At 34.5% G+C, this 21,206-nt stretch overlaps 2 protein-coding genes across 2 annotated transcripts; both read left to right on the forward strand.

Annotated features, from left to right (window-relative positions):
• Positions 1–5,489: 5,489 nt before the first annotated feature.
• On the forward strand, positions 5,490–13,835 carry LOC306852749 (tripartite motif-containing protein 16-like protein; the record flags this gene model as incomplete). The annotated part of the gene is made up of 6 exons (XM_079389814.1): positions 5,490–6,035; positions 10,050–10,145; positions 10,638–10,871; positions 11,681–11,852; positions 11,965–12,060; positions 13,258–13,835. The coding sequence occupies 6 exons, from the start codon at positions 5,490–5,492 to the stop codon at positions 13,833–13,835; spliced, it is 1,722 nt and encodes a 573-aa protein (XP_079245940.1).
• A 3,310-nt stretch (positions 13,836–17,145) lies between these two features.
• LOC306852319 (Golgi apparatus membrane protein TVP23 homolog B-like) lies at positions 17,146–21,171 on the forward strand. The gene is made up of 7 exons (XM_079389038.1): positions 17,146–17,206; positions 17,464–17,537; positions 18,870–19,014; positions 19,163–19,252; positions 19,916–20,053; positions 20,138–20,266; positions 20,363–21,171. The coding sequence occupies exons 1-7, from the start codon at positions 17,198–17,200 to the stop codon at positions 20,387–20,389; spliced, it is 612 nt and encodes a 203-aa protein (XP_079245164.1). The 5' UTR covers positions 17,146–17,197; the 3' UTR covers positions 20,390–21,171.
• The last annotated feature ends 35 nt before the right edge of the window (positions 21,172–21,206 follow it).

Raw genomic sequence — 21,206 nt, forward strand, 5'->3', positions numbered from 1 at the left:
TTGTGATATCTCCAAATGCTGTCTAGATAGGCCACTCACTAGGATTTGAAACAGTTTTTGTGTAGATTAAAGCAAATAGGAGACAGAAATGAAGACTTTCTTTTTTTATGACGGTTGTATTGTTAACAACAATGCTATAATCTGTGTACAATATTAAACCAGCAAACAGTAGATATGAGCACTTTTAACTGTAATAAATATGTGGAAAATGCATTTTTATGACCTAAACACAATAATCATATTACAGTTGTACTTATGCACCGATAGGTGGGAGCTGCGTATATATATATATATATATATATATATATATATACACACACATACACAGTGGTGTGAAAAAGTGTTGGCCCCCTTCCTGATTATTATTTTTTTTTTATTATTATTTTTTTTTTTGCATGTTTGTCACACTTTAATGTTTCAGATCATCAAACAAATTTAAATATTAATTAAAGATAACACAAGTAAACACAACATGCAGTTTTTGAATGAAGGGGTTTTTTTTTTATGAAGGGAAAATAAAATCCAAACCCACATGGCCCTGTGTGAAAAAGTGTTTAACCCCAAAATTACCCCAAGAGCGCAGCGACGACTCACAAAAGAGGTCACAAGAGACCCCACAACAACATCTAAAGAACTGCAGGCCTCACTTGCCTCAGTTAAAGTCAGTGTTCATGACTCCACCATAAGAAAGAGACGGGGAAAAAATGGCCTGCATGGCAGAGATCCAAGATGAAAACCACTGCTGAGCAAAAAGAACCTAAAGGCTCGTCTCAGTTTTGCCAGAAAACATCTTGATGATCCCCAAGACTTTTGGGAAAATACTCTGTGGACTGACGAGACAAAAGTTGAACTTTTTGGAAGGTGTGTGTCCCATTACATCTGGCGTAAAAGTAACACAGCATTTCAGAAAAAGAACATCATACCAACAGTAAAATATGGTGGTGGTAGTGTGATGGTCTGGGGCTGTTTTGCTGCTTCAGGACCTGGAAGACTTGCTGTGATAAATGGACCCATGAATTCAGCTGTCTACCAAAAAATCCTGAAGGACAATGTCCGGCCATCTGTTCGTGACCTCAAGCTGAAGAGAACTTGGGTTCTGCAGCAGGACAATGATGCAAAACACACCAGCAAATCCACCTCTGAATGGCTGAAGAAAAACAAAATGAAGACTTTGGAGTGGCCTAGTCAAAGTCCTGACCTGAATCCTATTGAGATGCTGTGGCATGACGGTTCATGCTCGCAAACCCTCCAATGTGGCTGAATTACAACAATTCTGCCAAGATGAGTGGCCAAAACTCCTCCACAGCGCTGTAACAGACTCATTGCAAGTTATCGCAAACGCTTGATTGCAGTTGTTGCTGCTAAGGGTGGACCAACCAGTTATTAGGTTTAGGGGCCAAGCACTTTTTCACACAGGGCCATGTGGGTTTGGATTGTGTTTTCCCTTCATAATAAAAAAACTTAATTAAAAAACTGCATGTTGTGTTTACTTGTGTTATCTTTGATTAATATTTAAAATTGTTTGATGATCTGAAACATTAAAGTGTGAAAACATGCAAAAAAAAATAAATCAGTAAGGGAGCCAACACTTTTTCACACCATTGTATATACATATAATTCAGTGATTTTAACCAAAATCATTCACCTTTGACTTGCTTTCGCAGAATGCTCATGAATGTAAGTGTGTGTAACTGAGATGTGTATGAGAGAATGTTGCTCGCCTCTTTCATTTGAAATGAAGATGATGCATTGATTTCACTGACCGAATAAACTGAAGTAGATATTCAACTGTTTTGATGTACTGTTACATTGATTCTGCAAGACTTTCATACAATACAAGGCTATTTAGGACTTCAAAAGACTTGGAATGTGACACAAAATTCATATAGATGCCTTTCATGTTGTTTTTTATGGTGTTTTATCCTCATTCCAATTTTAAATTGCATTGTGTGTAAATGGCAGCATGTTTTCATTTTTGTAAAAAATAGTAAAAAAAATAGTCAGTAAAAATAGTATTGATGATAAAATAATATTTCAATTCAATTATTAAATCAAATGTTTTAATTATTGTTTAAATTATTTAATTTATATTATTTCAATATTATATTGTTACAGAATTTGTTTATCCATTTAAATAATTTTATTTAATAATTAAAATATATACTTTAATATAAATTAATGAATATGTGTGGATAGAAATTTTAAAATTGAATTATTTAAAATATTAATATTTAATTAAATATTTAATTTGATTAAGTTAAATTAATATGCAGCATTATCAAATACAGTAAAAATACAAATGAATAAATTAATGAAGTATCATTAGTCAAACAAGACTAAATAAAATAAAAATAAAAAAACAGCGACAGATAATAAGTAAACTTTAATTCAATGTAATAACTAATTTAATGTTTAAAATAAAAGGCAGCATAAACAAAAAAAAAGAAATACAAAGTAATATAATTCATAGATAATAAATCAAATTAATAGATAAGGTAGTAGTTTAATGAAATATTTATATTTAAATGTAGGCCTAACTGAAAAAATAACAAATTAACTAAGTAACAAAGGCAGACGGCACTGGAACAACATGAGGGTGAGTAAAAAGTGTATATATATATATATATATATATATATATATATATATATATATATATATATATATATATATATATATATATATATATATATACAGTCATGGGTCAAGGCTCAATACAGTCAAGGCTGTGAAAATTAATCTGCATCCTTAATCCTTTTGATCTTTTATTTTAAAAAGTCACAAAAATCTAACCTTTCATTGGATAATAAGGATTTAAAATGGGGAAAAATATCATTATATCATCAAATATATCATAATATCATCAAATACACGTTGGGCACAATTATTGGCACCCCTACAAATTTTTATGAGTAAAATATCTCTGAAGTATATTCCCATTCATATTCACAATTTTGAGCACTCCAGGGTGATTATGAACATGAGATTACCCAGCCATGGCTTGCTGTTTCACAGAAATATAAATAGGAGGGAAAACAAAGCCCAAATTCCCTTAATCATCCATCAGAATGAGAAAAAACAAAGAATATATTTCTGATGTGCAGCAAAAGATAATTGAGCTTCACAAATTAGTGAAGTGGCTTTAAGAAAAGAGCTAGAGCAGTGAAAATCCCCATTTCCACCATCAGGGCAATAATTAAGAATTTCCAATCAACAGAAAATGTTAGGAAACTGCCTGGAAGAGGACGTGTGTCTATATCGTCCTAATGCACGGTGAGGAGGAGAGTTTGAGTGGCTAAAGACTCTCCAAGGACCACAGCTGAAGAATTACAGAAAATAGTTGAGTCTCGGGGTCAGAAAACATAAAAAAAAACTGTCAAACATCACCACATGTTGTTTGGGAGGATTTCAAGAAAAATTCTCCTAGCTCATCCAAAAACAATCTCCAGCATATTCAGTTATCAGACACGACTGGAACTTCAAATGGGACTGGCTTCTATGGTCAGATCAAACTAAAAAATGAGCTTTTTAGCAGCAAACACTCAAGATGGGTTTGGTGAACACAGGGATAAAAAGTACCCCATGTGTACAATGAAATATACTGCTGTATTTCTGATGTTGTGGTCCTATATTTCTGCTGGAGGTCCTGGACATCTTGTTCAGACACATGGCATCATGGACTCTATCAAATACCAACAGATAAAAAATCAATAAGTGACTGATTCTATTAGAAATCTTATAATGGGCCATGTTTGGATCTTCCAACCGGACAATAATCTAAACACAAACCTCAAAAACAACACAAAAATGAGTCACTGAGCACAAAACCAAGCTTCTGCTGGCCATTCCAGTCCTCCGACCTGAACCCTGTAGAAAATGAGTGAGGTGAACTGAAGAGAAGAAGCACCGTCATGGAGCTGTGAATCTAAAGGATCTGGAGTGATTCTGGATGAAGGAATGGTCTCTGATCTCTTGTCAGGTGTTCTCTAACCTCATCAGGCATTATAGGAGAAGATTTAGAGCTGTTAAATGGAGGTTTCAAAAAGTATTGAATAAAAGGGTGCCGTTAATTGTGTCCAATGTGTATTAGAGAAAAACATTTATTTCATAATGATATTTCCCCCCATTTTAAATACTTATTATCCAATGAAAGGTTAGATTTTTGTGATTTTTTTTTAAATAAAGATCAAAAGGATTAACAATGCAGATTAATTTTCACAGCCTACTTTGATCATATTTACCAAGGGTGCCGATATTTTTGGCCATGACTGTATATACACACACACACACACACATTATAGTTACATTTTTATGTATTTATTTATTTATTTGAGCTTGACATCACTAAAGTAACTGCTAATGTATCGAAAAACACGTTAACTTTTTTATGTGTTTTTAAGAAAATAAATCTTACTTTGGATCATGTTGCAGTTCTCTTTGTCCAGCAGGTGGCAGCACTGACCTTTATCTCAGATAAGTTACCTGCTTCTAAACAGCTTATTCACCTGTAGACTGAAGAGCCACAACATGAACCTTTACATGTGACTCATTTGAAGAAACTTACAGTACACTTATTACAGGAAAAATCACCAGGGTATTTAATACCAAAATGAACACCTATTTTGATTTGAATATAGGCCTATAGAAGCATTAAGGAGTTTGAAAGCTATATGTGACCCTGGAGCACAAAAGCAGTCACAGGTATATTTGTAGCAATAGCCAACAATACATTGTATGGCTCAAAATTGTACATTTTTCCTTTATGCGAGAAAAATCATTAGGATATTAAGTATAAAGATCATGTTCCATGAAGATATTTTGTAAATTTCCTTCCGTAAATATATCAAAACTTAATTTTTGATTAGTAATATGCATTGCTAAGAACTTAATTTGGACAACTTTAAAGGCAGTTTTCACAAAATTTATATTTAATATTTATATTTAATCACCCTCAGATTCCAGATTCTCAAATAGTTGTATCTCAGCTAAATATTGTCCTATCCTAACAAACCATACAAAGCTTATTTATTCAGATGATGTAGTCTATAAATCTCAATTTCAAATAATTGACCCTTATGACTGGTTTTGTGGTCCAGGGTCAGATATGGCAGAGGCCAAGATTTTCATTGTATACAGCTGTTAACTACTTTAACACAGCATCTTAAAAACACAACTCTCACCCTGAAAAAAAAAACTGTTTCAAAAAAAGGTCTGATTCATCTGTACATTGTAAACAGGTTTGCTGATGAGTAATGAAATCGATCAGACTGTTAGGTCAGTTACCAAGATTCACCAAAACCTTCCTGATCTACATACGAACCCCGCCCACATTACACTGTAGCCCCGCCCACCGTCTCTGATTGTATCAGTATGAGAAGAATACGTGGAAATTGTTGAGTTTCAGGGGGCGTGGCTTAGATCCAACTCACTTCTCATAAATTTGGGCTTGTATTCAACTGAAGTCAAAGCTTAAGACAGAAGGAGAGCAATCATGGGCGACGTGGTGCTGACAGCAGATCCGCCAGCAAGCAGCTTGAGTTCAGAAAAACTCCAGAAGAACCCAGAGGAGCGCAATCTGAAGTCCACGGAGGAGAAGACCAATGGATCTCCAGAGACAGAAAAACAGACCGCAGGAGAGAAAGACAGCAAGACCATTGAGGAAAGCAAGATTCAGGAGGACCTCGAGGAATCCGAGGACCCTCAGAAGCCTCAGGATGAAGAGGAGGCGCTAGGGCCAAACGATGTCACCTGCGACTCCTGCATCGACCGGCCGTGCCGCGCCAAGAAGTCGTGCTTGACCTGCCTGGTGTCGTACTGCGAGGCTCACCTGAGGCCACACCTGGAGAACGTCAAGTTCCAGAGCCACAGGCTGGTGGAGCCGCTGCGGGACATCGAGAGACGCACCTGTGAGACGCACCGCTGCGCGCTGGAGCTCTTCTGCTGCGCCGACGCGTGCTGCGTCTGTCAGGAGTGCGTGGCGGAGGAGCACCGCGGACACAACGCCGTGCCCATCGCCGAGGCGCGCAGGAGGCTTGAGGTACGTCTGTTTACTTGCTTGCGTTATAACTTCATTTCTTGAAATGGTGCATAATATTTAGGTACTGTAAAGTTTGTTTTTTTTGTTTCTTATGCTCACCAAAGCTGCATTTAATTAATCCAAAAATACAGTAAAATTGTGAAATATTATTCTAACTTATAATATATGTTTTCTATTGTAATGTATTTTAAAATGTAATTTATTTCTGTGATGCGCTGCTGAATTTTCAGCATCATTACTCTCCTGTCTTCAGTGTCGATCCTTCAGAAATCAAGATGCTGATTTGGTTATTATTATAGGTTGAAGATTATTGACCCCAAGCATTTGAACAGTAGTGTATGACAGAAGACAGTTTTATATATGCAGGATGCTGCTCTGAATTCAGCCACAGTCAACTTACATATTTAGACTTTAACAACTTACACTTTACCTTTAAGGGTGATTTTAGCCTCAGGCATACAGACTGTTCCTTATATCTAATGAATCTTTTCAGAGAAATAAGGAACAGAATGTTTCCTCTTTGATTCTCTGATTATTGTTAGATCATATAGTACAAAATCATATCAGGATGCATCTCTCTGTGTTTGATGCAGATCAGATCATGTCATTCATCATGCTGCTTCTCTCACTGACCTAAAAGAACAGGTCACATATACTGTAACAAAGGCCTGACAATGGGACAGTGTGGTCATGATTAATGACTATTAGTGGTCATCAAGGCTGTTACTGTTGCTCATACTGATGTGATCGACTTCACTCAGTGAACTTCAATACTTTGCGTTCCATACATAAATGATTCTTCTAATGATGTATCTTGTTGAGGAGAGTTGTAATGTTGTGGTGAGTTTTTCAAAGGCGACAATGTAACAAAAATGTAACAAAACACTTGACAGAAGTTTGACAGAGACCTTATTGATTATTTGATCTCACAGGATTCAGGATTCACTATCCGTCATCATTTAGGTTATTCGTTGGTTAGTTATATAATTAGGGTGTACAGTAGTTGGTGTGAGTTTGACTCATTTGCTTTCTTTTGAATCTCATTGCTCACTAATTGTGACAAGTGAGATTTGAAAGATTTCTTAAGATTTCTCCTTTCCTGATAGAAACCTGATTGACATAGGTGTAATCTCTATTCTGAAACTTGTTCTACATCCAGTTGTGAACATCACTTCATGATGTCTGCCTGAAAAAATCTCTTCGAGAATGAAAAACACACATGAAGCATGAGACTGACATGACCACACTTATCAATAAATCAGCTAGCAAACACAAAGCATTAGTAAGCAGAAAAACCTTTAAGGTATTTTCTAAAGAGAGGTTTCTCAATGTGACCGGAACCAGAGAGTAAACTCTCTTTTCGTGACATGTGACATGTTTTCAGGATGATGCAAGGCTTGAACAGGTGGTTCAGTGTGTCTTTAATGTGCTTAAAACACTACTTTATGTCATTTCTTGATGGTTTTTGCTGTGGCCGCATATGAACGCTGTTGGGTTATTTACAGTCAGACTCTGGCATATTTGCATCCTAAACAAATAAAGGTTAGGTGTCCAGTTGTGCATGATCATGCACGTCACAGGCAACTAGAAAAACACGATTTACTCAAAAATGAACATATTTGTCATGATTTACTCACCTTCATGGCGTTCCAAACCTGTATGGCTTTCTTTCTTCAGTAAAGCAAATTCATGATGCTCTTTTTCAATGAAAGTGAAGTTGCATTTACTTAATGAAAAATACAGTAGTATTGTAAAATATTATTGCAATTTACAATAAGTGTTTTCTAAGTGAATATATTGTAAAATGTAATGTATTCCTATGAATTTTTAGCATCATTACTCCAGTCTTCAATGTCACATGATCTTCAGAAATCATTATAATATGCTTATTTGCTGCTCAAGAAACATTTCTGATTATTATCAATGTCGAAAATAGTTGCGTTGCTTAATATTTTTGTGGAAATCGTGATAAAAAAAAATCAGGATTCTTTAATGAATAGAAAGTTCAGAAGAACAACATTTATTTGAAATTAAATATAAATATTTTGTAACATTATAGAGAGCTCAAAATATGACAGAAAGCACCATAAAACTATAACATTTAACCATATGATTATATTTCAAGTCTGAAATTGTTTTTGATGAATTTTCAGTGCTTATTAACTTAAAATTTCTGTCCATTCTTTGCATAAAGCTGACATTTGTCTTCAGAAGACATAGAATACAATTACATGAATGACATTTTAATAATGCATATAGTAATACATTGCATGGACCATGCAATGTGCTTTTTTTTTTACTTAACAGTTATTGTATGCTTTTAATTGAAAAACCGATGTTAATATCCTGCAAAATGTCACTATTTTGTGTTATACAGAAGAAAGAAATAGGTTGAAGACAGAAAATATTATGGTTGCTTCAATTATTCAGGACATCAGAACTGTTAGGAAAACTGTTAATGCAATGCACTGAAACAATCCACCCTGTATGTGTATGTGCTTGTTAGGGTGTTGCCTGTCAAGTGCACAAGATGTGTTGTTCCCGCGTGCAGAGCAGGGAGTGTCCAGGTCTCTTTCTGGATCTGAGGCATTCTTAGGGATGTTTTGGCCTGAGCATTAGATTACACAACATACATAACACAAATCCTGCCTGACTGCGTTGCTACACATAGCTAACTGTTCAGTCCAGTTACCTTGAGAGAAACTTGCTCTCCGCTGATTAACAGAGAAGCTATGAAATCTTCTTTACATATCCAGTTTAACCACTACAGTGAGGTCATGACTCATGACATTATTAACTATTGTGCATGCATAAGTCTAGCTCTTTTAAAGTGCATTGTCAGTGACGATACTCCAAGTAAATTCAAGTGAAACTTTACATTGCTGTCACCGTCTATGCTTGACATGCATCACATAACTGTAATAAATGACTAGCGACAGCAATGTAGAACTACATTTTATGAAGAAAAAACTATAATGCTATACTGTTGTGCCAGGTTGTTGCAAAAAACGTTTTTTGAGTTTTAATAAGTTTCTATATACATGAACAAACTCTAAATGTGAAATATTAAACTTTGGTGCATGAACATGCCTTGTAAAGTTGTTTTTTTTAGATGTAATTTTGTGCCTAGGGCAACCAGCTTTATCACATGAGTGACAGTAGTGATCATAACATCAAATTAGCTTTATATATTCTGAACTGTTAATACGCCCTGCCTGCGAACTCAGGATGAGTGAACAAAAACGGATGTGTGTGTATCTGAGCGTGTTTTAACTGGAGACAGTGCAGGGAGGGGTTCTCATTGACATCAGTGCAGTGAAACACCTGAACTATTCTGGGATTGTTGGGTGGTCAGGGTGGAGAGAAAACTCATTCTTTTTGCTTTAATGTGAGAGTCAAAGCTCTATTGTTTGTGATGCTCCCTTTAGCAAGCCTGCCCTGAATAACAGTGACAACTGCTGAACATGAGCCGTGTGCTCAGTGGGGGACGTTTTTGTCTGAACTTGTCTGTGGAATGCAAAGCAAAAGCTAAACAAAGAGACAGATTCCTATCTAATTACACACTTGTGCAAAGGGATACTGGTTTTGGTTACATCTGCTTTTTATAATGCATAATATTAATCAGTATTTGCCTTTGAAAACCATTTGAAAATCATTTTTTACAGTGATAACTATCATTATTTTTATATCAAATTTTCTATTTTATAAATATTTAATTACATTATAAAGTATTTTACCAGTGACTGTATATTAACATTGTGCGTTAAACAGTAGTAAATAAGTCTAAATGTGTATATTAATAATGCATATGCACATATGTGTGCGTGTGTGTGTAACATTTAAAGATGCTGTTTAAATTGTAAATATTGCATAAAGTATTTTGGCAGTGACTGATTCAATTTTGGAGGACATTTTGTATTATAAAATATATATATATGTATATAAATATGCTGATTATTATATGCTATTGTAACTTGATTTTATAATTATATTTTGTCATATATGTATTTACAGGGAGAGCTTCAGAACAAACAGACAGACATGGTGAAGACGGTCACAGCGGCAGAAAACGCTATTAACAAGTTACAGGTCAACACAGTGAATATAGAGGTAAAACACCACATTCAAAGAACTAAACACTTGATCTTCACATACTGTCTTGGAATCAATATGAAACACTCTTCGCAACCCATTTTACTTTTGTTACCAGGGTGTTCTGTATAGTCAGTAATTTTGGTTGTACAAGACCATACTGCTAGACTTGTTTTAAGAGTCTGTAATAGTTCACATATTAACTAGAAACTGGTAATAGAGCTCATTCCTTTTCTGAATTGACTAACCTTTCTGGTATGTTTTATTAATGTCAGGTTTAATGTACATTATGCCTTAAGTATTTAATACAAGATGATATTTGATAGGTCATCACTGACACCCTTTAGAGGAGACATTAAGGAAATATATATTCTAGAAATGATTAAATGTTTGGACCTACAAATGCTTGTGATTCAGAAGATGATAGATGTCATTCAAAGGCATTTTTGCTCTGGTAGTGATTTTCCCAGTTGTCTCTTTGACTTTTGAAGCCTGTCTTTCTGGCCGCAGGCGTCTGTGAAGGAGGTGCGTGGAGTGATCGAGGAGCAGTTTAACATACTGATGGCGGCTGTGGAGCAGGCGAAGAAAGAAGTGAGCGAGATCTTAGAGGTGGAGGAGCGACAGGCGCTGCGGCAGGCCGAAGGAATCCGAGTTCATCTGGAGCAACGCTGCACTGAACTCAAGAAAACTCAGAGTCAGGTCGAGAAAATCACCAAGAACAAAAATGACATTGACTTCCTGCAGGTAAGGAGGTTCATTCCTGTTTCCTGATGGGTTGTTCATGGCCTTAAAGGATCTGTAACACCTGTCAGTTAAAGAGCATGTGTAATATGTTTAAATGCATGAAGTTAAAAAGTCACAATGCATTATTGTTTAAACAAACTATTAAAAATACTTCTGTAAATTGAAACAAAACTGGAAAAACTATAAATGAAGTTAATTGAATTAGAAGCACTAAAATTGCCAACTTAAAATATATACAAATGAAACCTGAATAAATATAAATCCGAAAAAAATAACATTAAAAAACTATTAAAATAAGAAAAGCACATAACAAAGTTTCAAAAAATTAAACTAAAATAAAAATGAAATGAACTAAATGAAATAAAAATAAACACCAATTTAAAATAGTAATAAAAACTAATAGTATATATATCTACAAATAAATTATCTCTCTGCAAATAATGGTATATAAATAAAAAAGGTGACATTTATCATTTCCTTTTAGCTTAATTTGATATACTAACATAACTGAAATAAAAAATGAATGAACACAATATAGACATATTTTAAAACAAATAATAATAATAATAAAAATGATCAAAAACACAACATTTTACTAAAACCTAAACGAAAATGAGTCTACTACTTCAAAATATTAATAAAATGTATCTTAATAATAAAAAATAACACTGATATAAATAATACTAAAATAATACTGGCTGGCCAAGCATTTGCAAATGCACAATCTGTTTCTGAATTTAATCTGTAATTGTTTTGTTAATTGTTTCATAATTATAATTATGTATTGTATAATGAGTATTGTTTTCCAGGAGTATTCACGGTGGAAAAAGGAAGCTGTTGATGTGTCTTTACCTGGCATTTATATCAGCCTCATGGATCGGCTGCAGTCGTTCAGTCGCGTTATCACACGCTCCACAAAAGAGATGTGTGACCACCTGCTGACCTCATACACCAACAAACTTAAAGACACCTGCAAAAACGGTCAGTATGCAGAACAAAGTGACACATCTTGCTATGAATTTGAGCAATTCAGAAACATCACACCTTTGAAGAAGTTTACTAATTTACCCAAATATCTTGTTTCAATTCACAGATAACGTAGGCATAAAGACGACCGTTTATGCCATTATTGCTGCAAAGAAGAACATGTCAATTCCGAACCCGGAGACCAGAGAACACTTTCTTAATTGTGAGTGTTTATCAGGGTTGTTATCGTTAATTAAGACTAAAACCAATAAAAAGAAAATGTTACACAGCACATACTTCTGTTAGTGTCAAAAAATCACTGGTGAATAGGGTCAAATATTAACTAATATATCACCATTTTTCACTAGTTAATTAGTTTCACATTTAAGCATTTAGCAGATGATTTTATCCAAAGAAACTTACAAATAAGGATTATCAAATAAGATAAAGAGCAACAATGTAAGTGCTGTGCACGTTAAGATTTCAAAAAAAAAACATGCATACATTTCCAGAACATATATACTGTATAAACACTAGATATAACGAGGTTTTTACAGAGGGGATTTTGGAAATCTGTTTTTATCTCTACATAAATCAGCCAGGAATATTACATTTTTACAATGTTTCAGGTGAATTATGTATGAACAAACCCTTCTGTAAAAACCTTCAAAATATAGTGAGGAAGAAAACTTTTACATTTGGTGTATGTAAGTGCAGGTGAAGTGGAGAAAAAACTTTTCAATATTTGTATTGTAATTGAAATCTACAGATGTAAATACTGTAGATACAGTGCAATAATAAAATCAGGTGGACTGATATACAGTATGAACAAACCTCTCAGTAAAAACCTTCCGAATATAGATAGGAATAAAACTGTAAGTTTAGTGCATGTAAGTGCTGCTGAAGTGGAGAAAAAAGTCATTTTGAGAAAACCACCTTTAAAAATATGTATTGTAATTGAAATCTACAGACGCAAATAGATAATATGCAATAATAAAATTAATCAGGCCAATGACATATGGACAAACCCCTCAGTAAAAACCCTTAGAATATAGACAGGAATAAACCTGCTAAGTTTAGTGCATGTACGTGCTGCTGAAGTGGCAAAAAAATATTTTTGAAGAAACAGCACTTAAAAAATGTATTGTAATTGAAATCTGCAAATGCAAAATCTGTAAGTGTGATAAAATAAACTTCTAAATGTTGGATGCTTTCTTTCCACTAGTCTGAAACAACACATGCTATGCCAAATAGCACACAATCTCAAAATTAGTGCAGTTATTGCCTTAAAATGAAAAATCATAAAAACTAAAACAGTACATTATGATACTGAAATAGCAGGGATGCTCAGAGTCAAACTTCCCACGATGTAACAGTGCTTCTCAGCTGGTTTTGACTTTTTGCCTATTTTCTCCCATAGACGTCACGCCTCTGACCTTTGATACAGATACGGCCCACCAGTATCTGCGTCTGACAGAAGAACGAAAGAAGGTGACAAACACGACGCCGTGGCAGCAGAGCTATCCAGAGCTCCCCGAGCGCTTCGAGCACTTCAAGCAGGTGCTGACGGTGGAGAGCTTCTACCTGGGCCGCCACTATTTCGAGGTGGATATGAGAGGAGAAGGCACTCACGTCGGCCTGACCTACAAGAGCATCGACCGCAAGGGGTCCGAGAGCAACAGCTGCATCACGGGAAACAACTTCTCCTGGTGTGTGCAGTGGAATGGACGCAGCTTCTCCGCTTGGCACAGCGATGTGGAGACGCCGCTCAGCGGCCCCAAAGCCACGCGGATCGGCGTCTACGTGGATTATTCTGGCGGCGTGCTGGCTTTCTACGACGTGGAGAACAGCATGGCGCTCATCCACAAGTACCAGGCTGAGTTTCTGGAGCCGCTTTACCCGGCTTTCTGGCTTGCCAAGAAGGAGTGCGTCGTGCTGTTGGAATCAGGAGCAGGATCTTCTCCGACATCCCCGTCTCCTGGGTCCTCACCCAAATAAACTGCTTCTGCTCCTCGTATCCACATCATTTCCATCTTACAGGGTCCCGTTACACCTGGTTTTGCTCACCTTACACAGATACAGATGTAATGGTGTAAACAGAGCTAGAAGAAATTTACTGTAACCTTTGACTGATATTAAAGTTTTATGACTGCTACAGTGCATTTATACAAGATGCCTATTAAAATACCTACAAACATGTTTTGTGCATTGATCACATATCACACAATATATCTTTAATAAGTATATGTTTTCTTACATGAATGAAACTATATATATATATATATAAACTGTTTATATATATACATACACACACACATTATATATTGTGATGATATATAAATATAAAATATAATATATATGTGGGGGGGGGGGGGGGGGTTATTTAACATTGTTTCATTCATGTTGAAATATGTAAGACAAACATTTCTCATCTGTACGGTAATGTTGCACAAGTGACCAAACCCATTAACGTAGTTGGATATTGCGGTACATTTCACTGGGGTTGGGTTAGCAGGACAGATATGGCTCTTTAATGACTCTGCAGTCTGTACACTGTCTATATGCTGCTGTTTTCCATTATATGTTACATTTTGTGCCTTGTATCAAATGTGAGAGAATGTGTTACTTTGGCAACAATAAAAAATTGTCTATCTATGCAAATTAAAAATTTGTTAGTGAAATGCTGGTATTTGTTCACGTGTTTCGTTACAGTGTGACATAACCGGTCAAACCAGTCCACAGAGAAAATGCCACAAAGCCTAAAGGGACACAGAAATAATGTTTGACTGATTATAATTATTACATAACTGCTATTTATTCTCCCTAAGTTCTATATAGAGAATTCATGTGTTTAAAAAAGAAAGAAAGTCAAATATTACTGCTTGAGGAAAATGGCATATAGTGGCTAATAGGTGCCACTTTTGTCTAAGCAATTATATACATTTATAATTTAATATACTTTGGTGATATAAATATCATTACATCAAAATACATTAAACAATTTTTAGATAATTTTATAAAATAATCCCCACATCAGAGTTTTAATTTCACAAATAATCACATGACCCAGTGTATAAAAATATCAGAATCTCACACACACACATATATATATATATTATATTATAAATAGAAAGAGCAAATTAAATAAATATATAGTGTACAAATATTTATTTATTTTATTTATTTATTTAGTCATTTAGCAGACGCTTTTATCCAAAGCGACTTACAAATGAGGACATAAGAAGCAATCAAAACCAACAAAAGAGCAACGTGCAAGTGCTATTACAAGTCTTGGTTAGCCTAACACAGTACAGATTATTATTATTATTATTTTTAAATAAAAAGACATATAGATCAAATAAAATTAGAATAGATAGTGCTAGAGTTAGAGGGTCAAGTAAAGATGGAACAGATGAGTTTTTAGCCGTTTCTTGAAGATGGGTAAGGATTCGGCTGCTCGGATCGAGTTGGGCAGGTCATTCCACCAGATGGGAACAGTTAATGAAAAAGTCTGTGAAAGTGCTTTTGTGTGTCTTTGGGATGGCACAATAATGCGTCGTTCACTTGAAGAACACAAGCTTCTATAGGGCACATAAGTCTGAAGTAATGAATTTAGGTAAAGGGGTGCAGAGCCAGAGGTGGTTCTGAAGGCAAACATTAATGCTTTGAATTTAATGCGAGCAGCTATTGGTAGCCAGTGCAAATTGATGAACAGAGGCGTGACGTGCGTTCTTTTCGGCTCATTAAAGATTAATCTTGCAGCGGCATTTTGGATTAATTGTAGAGGTTTAATAGAATTGGCTGGAAGACCTGCCAAGAGAGCATTGCAATAGTCAAGTCTGGACAGAACAAGAGCCTGAACAAGGAGTTGTGTTGCATGTTCTGAGAGAAAGGGCCTGATCTTCTTAATATTGTAAAATGCAAATCTGCAGGACCGGGCAGTTTTAGCAATGTGGTCTGAGAAATTTAGCTTATCATCAATCACAACTCCAAGGTTTCTGGCTGTTTTTGAAGGAGTTATGGTAGATGAGCCTATCTGGAAGGTGAGATTGTGGTGAAGCGATGGGTTTGCTGAAACTACAAGCAGTTCTGTCTTAGCTAGGTTGAGTTGAAGGTGATAGTCCATCATCCAGCAAGAAATGTCTATTAGACACGCAGAGATGCGAGCAGCTATCATCGGATCATCAGGATTGAATGAGAGGTAGAGTTGAGTGTCATCAGCATAGCAGTGATATAAATAGCCATGTTTCTGAATGGCAGAACCTAGTGATGCCATATAGACAGAAAAGAGAAGTGGTCCAAGAACTGAGCCCTGAGGCACCCCAGTAGCTAGATGTTGTGACTTGGACACCTCACCTCTCCAAGATACTTTGAAGGACCTATCAGAGAGGTAAGACTCAAACCACTGGAGTGCAGTTCCTGAGATGCCCTTTCTCAATAGGGTTGACAAGAGGATCTGATGGTTGACCGTATCAAAAGCAGCAGATAAGTAATGAAGACTTGGAAGCCGCTCTTGCCAGTCTTAGGGCTTCAACAACAGAAAGCAAGGCCGTTTCGGTCGAATGTCCACTTCTGAAGCCAGATTGGTTACTGTCCAGGAGGTTGTTCTGTGTGAGAAAGACAGTGACTTGGTTGAACACAACTCGTTCAAGTGTTTTTGCAATGAAAGGAAGAAGGGAAACCGGTCTATAGTTCCCTAAAAGAGTTGGGTTAAGAGTGGGTTTTTTTAAGAAGTGGAGTTATATGAGCCTGTTTAAATGCTGAGGAGGAAAACACCAGTGTGAAGGGATGTGTTAACGATGTGAGTGAGTGCAGGTACAACTGCAGGAGAACTGGCTTGAAGGAGATGAGATGGAATAGGATCAAGCGGACAGGTAGTAGGATGACTGGAAAGGATGAGTTTAGAGACTTCTGCCTCAGAGAGTGAAGAGAAGGATGTGAACGAGTGTATGTTTGCTGGTAAGATGTAAATATATAATTATTATTAGGCCTATTCATGATTGTATTTATTTTATAACTTTTATTTTTATATATAATATTATTAATGAAATATTATCATATCTATTATATCAATAGACAAATATGCTACATACAAAAAAAAAAGTAAGCCAAGGAATGGAATAATAAGAGTTAGTGTTGTTAAATAATATAAATTTTGAATTGGGTATTGCACGATATAAAAATATTGTTTACTAACTATTTAAGAAATAATGTTCCTTATATTATAATTTTGTATTTCTCTTTTCCTGTTAGTGCAGTGAAAAAAAATAAAAAATGTTTTCTGTTCAGGCGCGATGTGGTCATACCCGGAAGTGACGTGTCGTCTAACGTCAGCAGCACCAGCAACAACAGTAGTCGAAATGAAGCTGGTCAGTAAGAATATGCTATTTTTTTCATTATGAATTCTTTTCTAACATTGTAAACATAGTTTATGTGTACAACATGCTTGTGTTCCTCCAATATGACTTGTAAGATAAGGAATAAAGCAGGTTTAGCTTAGCCTCAGTCTTCTGACAGTACACAACTCGCTGCATCAGATTGTTTTTCGGTGTATGGTTAATTATATGTTTAATTAATCGTTATTAATCGTGTTTCTGAGCCTGACAGCTGTTATCTTGTCTTCCAGGACTCTAACGATGAAGACGATGTGGCTTTATTTGATGCTGAGGAAGATTCAGCCGCAAGAAAGAACAAAATCAAGTGTGTTTGTTGTCATCGTTAATTATCGTTAATTATCATGTTTTTCTCTCTGTCTGTGACCTATTTAATAACACAGGGTTTGACTTTAGTAATCATTCAGTAATACTGTAAGGAAAACAATGTACAATTTGGGACGTCCTCATTTGAAGAATGAAAAAAACGAAAATAAAGCAATTGTTATTAATTACAATATTATTATTTATTAATAATATATTATTTGAATAAATTAATACATTATTATAAATAAATACATTATTAATATTTTAAAAGTATGTATGTACCTTTAGTACAATTTCATTAAATGTATTAAATATTTTAATATTATTATAATATGACTACCTTTTTAATAATTAAATATTTAAATGCATTATTTTTATTAATGTATTATTAAAGTGTAATATGTTTAGGGTTAGTTTATATTCATTATAATATTGTGCCAATTATTTATAACTTCATTAGTAAAAAAAGAAAAAAGTATTATATTTCAATAAATTATTATTAATTGTTATGATTTAAATACATGTTTTTTTATTAATTAAATGTATTATTAATAAATAATTTTTCATTCTAAAAATCCAGTATGTTTAGGGCTTTGAGCTCATTTATATTATTTATACATACAGTATTAAGACATAATTTAAATTTAAAAATTATAATAATATATATATATATATATACTTACTTACTTAAAGTATATATATATATATATATATATATATATATATATATATATAATTTAATTATTTTGTTAAATTATGCCTTAATTTATTATGTCTCTATAGGTTTTTATTAAGTTTTAGTTTTATTTAATTTGAGTTTGAGTTAATACTTCAACAAACTAAATGGAAATGAAATAATATATATATATGTGTGTGTGTGTGTGTGTGTGTGTGTGTGTGTGTGTGGTGTCATACATACACACATGTAGTTTTTTTTTTTTTTTGGTGTTTGGTTTAGTGTTATGTTTGAATAATTATCATACTCTTATACATTTTGTTCTTTAATATTTTGAATTGTTCTTAGCTTTGTTTTTTTGTTTTTCTTTTAAATGTTAAGTTTTGAAATTTTGTTGTATGTATTTGTCATTTTTATTTAATTTCTTTATTTTTAAAATGTGTATAGGTAGTATTTATAATGTTTTAGCTTTTAGTTTTGGATCTGTTTTTAGTTGTTTTAATACTACAATTGATTGCTTCTGTTGTCCTCATTTGTAAGTCGCTTTGGATAAAAGCGTCTGCTAAATCACTAAATATATATATATATATATTAGTAATTATTGCAGATGAGGTGTGTGGTATGTCCTCATTTAGATGAATGAGTGTGTGATTCCAGGCATCCGGTGGCGTCCTTCTTCCACCTGTTCTTCCGGGTCACTGCCATTCTGGTCTACCTGCTGTGTGGCTCAGTTGGTGGATCCTTCATCGCCTGCTTGGTCACCATCATCCTCCTCCTGTCATGTGACTTCTGGACTGTGAAGGTTTGTGTTTAGAATAATGATCTGGTGTTCATAAATCATTACAGTTACTGGAGTTTACAATATATTCACCTATTTAAAGATTCAAACAAACCTCTAAGCCTTCATATTAAACGTCAGCATGTAATCTGTCCTGATTGTCTTATTGTAGAATATTACCGGCCGTCTGATGGTGGGTTTGCGTTGGTGGAATCAAGTGGATGATGATGGAAAAAGCCATTGGGTGTTTGAGTCCAGAAAGGTACTAATTGCACACACACACACAAACACCCACACGCACACACACACACACACACACACACACACACACAAACAGTCCTCAGTAGAGCGGCATAAAAATATTAAAAAATATATTTAAAATTTGTTTAGACTGGACGGAGTTGTTATTTACAGAAAAACATGATTGATATAAAAAGCAATTCCGTGCTCACCAAGGCTGCATTTATTTAATCAAAATTTAATAAAAACAGTAATATTGTAAAATATTATTACAATTTAAAATAAGTGTTTTGTATGTGAATATATTGTAAATTTAATTTATTCCTCTGATATAAAGCTGAATTTTCATCATTACTCCAGTCTTCAGTGTCACATGATCTTCAGAAATCGTTCTAATATACTGATTTGCTGCTCAAGAAACATTTCTGTTTATTAAAGAACCGCATTTCCTTGAAATAGAAAACTTTTTGTATATTATAAATGTCTTTCCTATCACATTTGACCAATTTAATGCATCCTTGGTCAATAATTATTTTTAAAACACCAATCTTTTGAATAGTTGTGCGTGTATCTGACATGGAGTAAATGTGAATTTGAATCTCTGGTTAAATGTGTGAATGTTTTCTCCATTTGTTGTGTTCCATTGACATCCTGTTTGTATTTCGCGGTCTGTATGTGCTTGCAGGCCAGTGGGAATCAGTCTTCAGCATCCCGATACTCAAACGCAGAGTCTCGTATCTTCTGGCTGGGTCTGATCATCTGCCCCGTCATCTGGGTCATCTTTGCTTTCTCCACGCTCATCTCGTTTAAGATCAAATGGCTGGTGAGTTCTGAGCAGTTCTTCAGCAGTCTGTGTTTATTAGGAGTTGTGGTGTTGTTCTGTGAGTGATACGGTCTTCTCTCTCAGGCCGTGGTGATTTTGGGAGTGGTGTTACAGGGGGCCAATCTCTACGGATATGTGCGCTGTAAAGTAGGAGCCAGAACAAACCTGAAGAACATGGCCACAAATTACTTTGGACGGCAGTTTCTAAAACAGGTGCATTATTGTAATTCATGAACATCTTAATAGTATCCTAATTTCATTTCCATTGTCTGATGGCACAGTATGTAACTCCATTTTATTGTGTTTTAGGCTTTCACAAAACAAGAGGAGTCTTAGGAAGGAGCGTCGGACCTTCAGAATTCTCACCAATTCCATTGAACTTTTAATCTTATATTTTTTTTTAAATGAATGGTTGCTTTAGAAAATGGTGACTGATTTGAGGGAATTGTTGACGTTGGGTTTTTTTGTCAACCACAATCTGTTAAATAATGTGTTTGACATTTAAAAATACCTTTAACTTCTTTATAGTTTTTGTTTAATATCTAACTAACTTATGTGTTTTGTTATGTATAATATTGCATGACATCATGCATTATGCTTCTGTTTTGCAGGCAGTGACAAAACAGATGTACATATTTATATACTGCTGTAAATTACTGTATACTTTCTGTAGTTAACTGTATGAAGGTTGATGACTGATTGATTGATTTTATCTCATGTTCAGTGAATTTAGGAAATAAATGGAGTTTTGGTTACAACTGGAGCCACCCTTAATCTCTGGCCAGTGAAGTCACCCACAAACACCACATCATTAAAACTTGTCAAAATCAAAGTCCCTTAAATACTTATCTAAAGTGGCTTCTAATACCATTAGAAATTCCTCTTAACTTTCAATTTTAAATTAGTTTCTTCCTTTTTTTGTAATTTTTTTGAATGACAAGTTAATGTCCCCTATAAATATTAATAAAATTAAATCATGTAATTTAAATAAATATAATTTTCACGTAAATTGCAAGTTACTTGCAATCTTACAGAGCTTTTAATGCTTTTAATTGTTTTGTTGAATATGTTGTTAATATAGTTTTGTCCAATTATTATTTTATTTTATATATAATTAAGTTATTAAGGTGACCCTTTAAATCCCAAAATCTTA

The sequence above is a fragment of the Barbus barbus genome (genome assembly GCF_936440315.1).
Source record: "Barbus barbus genome assembly, chromosome: 32".
In the NCBI taxonomy this organism is placed as follows: domain Eukaryota; kingdom Metazoa; phylum Chordata; class Actinopteri; order Cypriniformes; family Cyprinidae; genus Barbus; species Barbus barbus.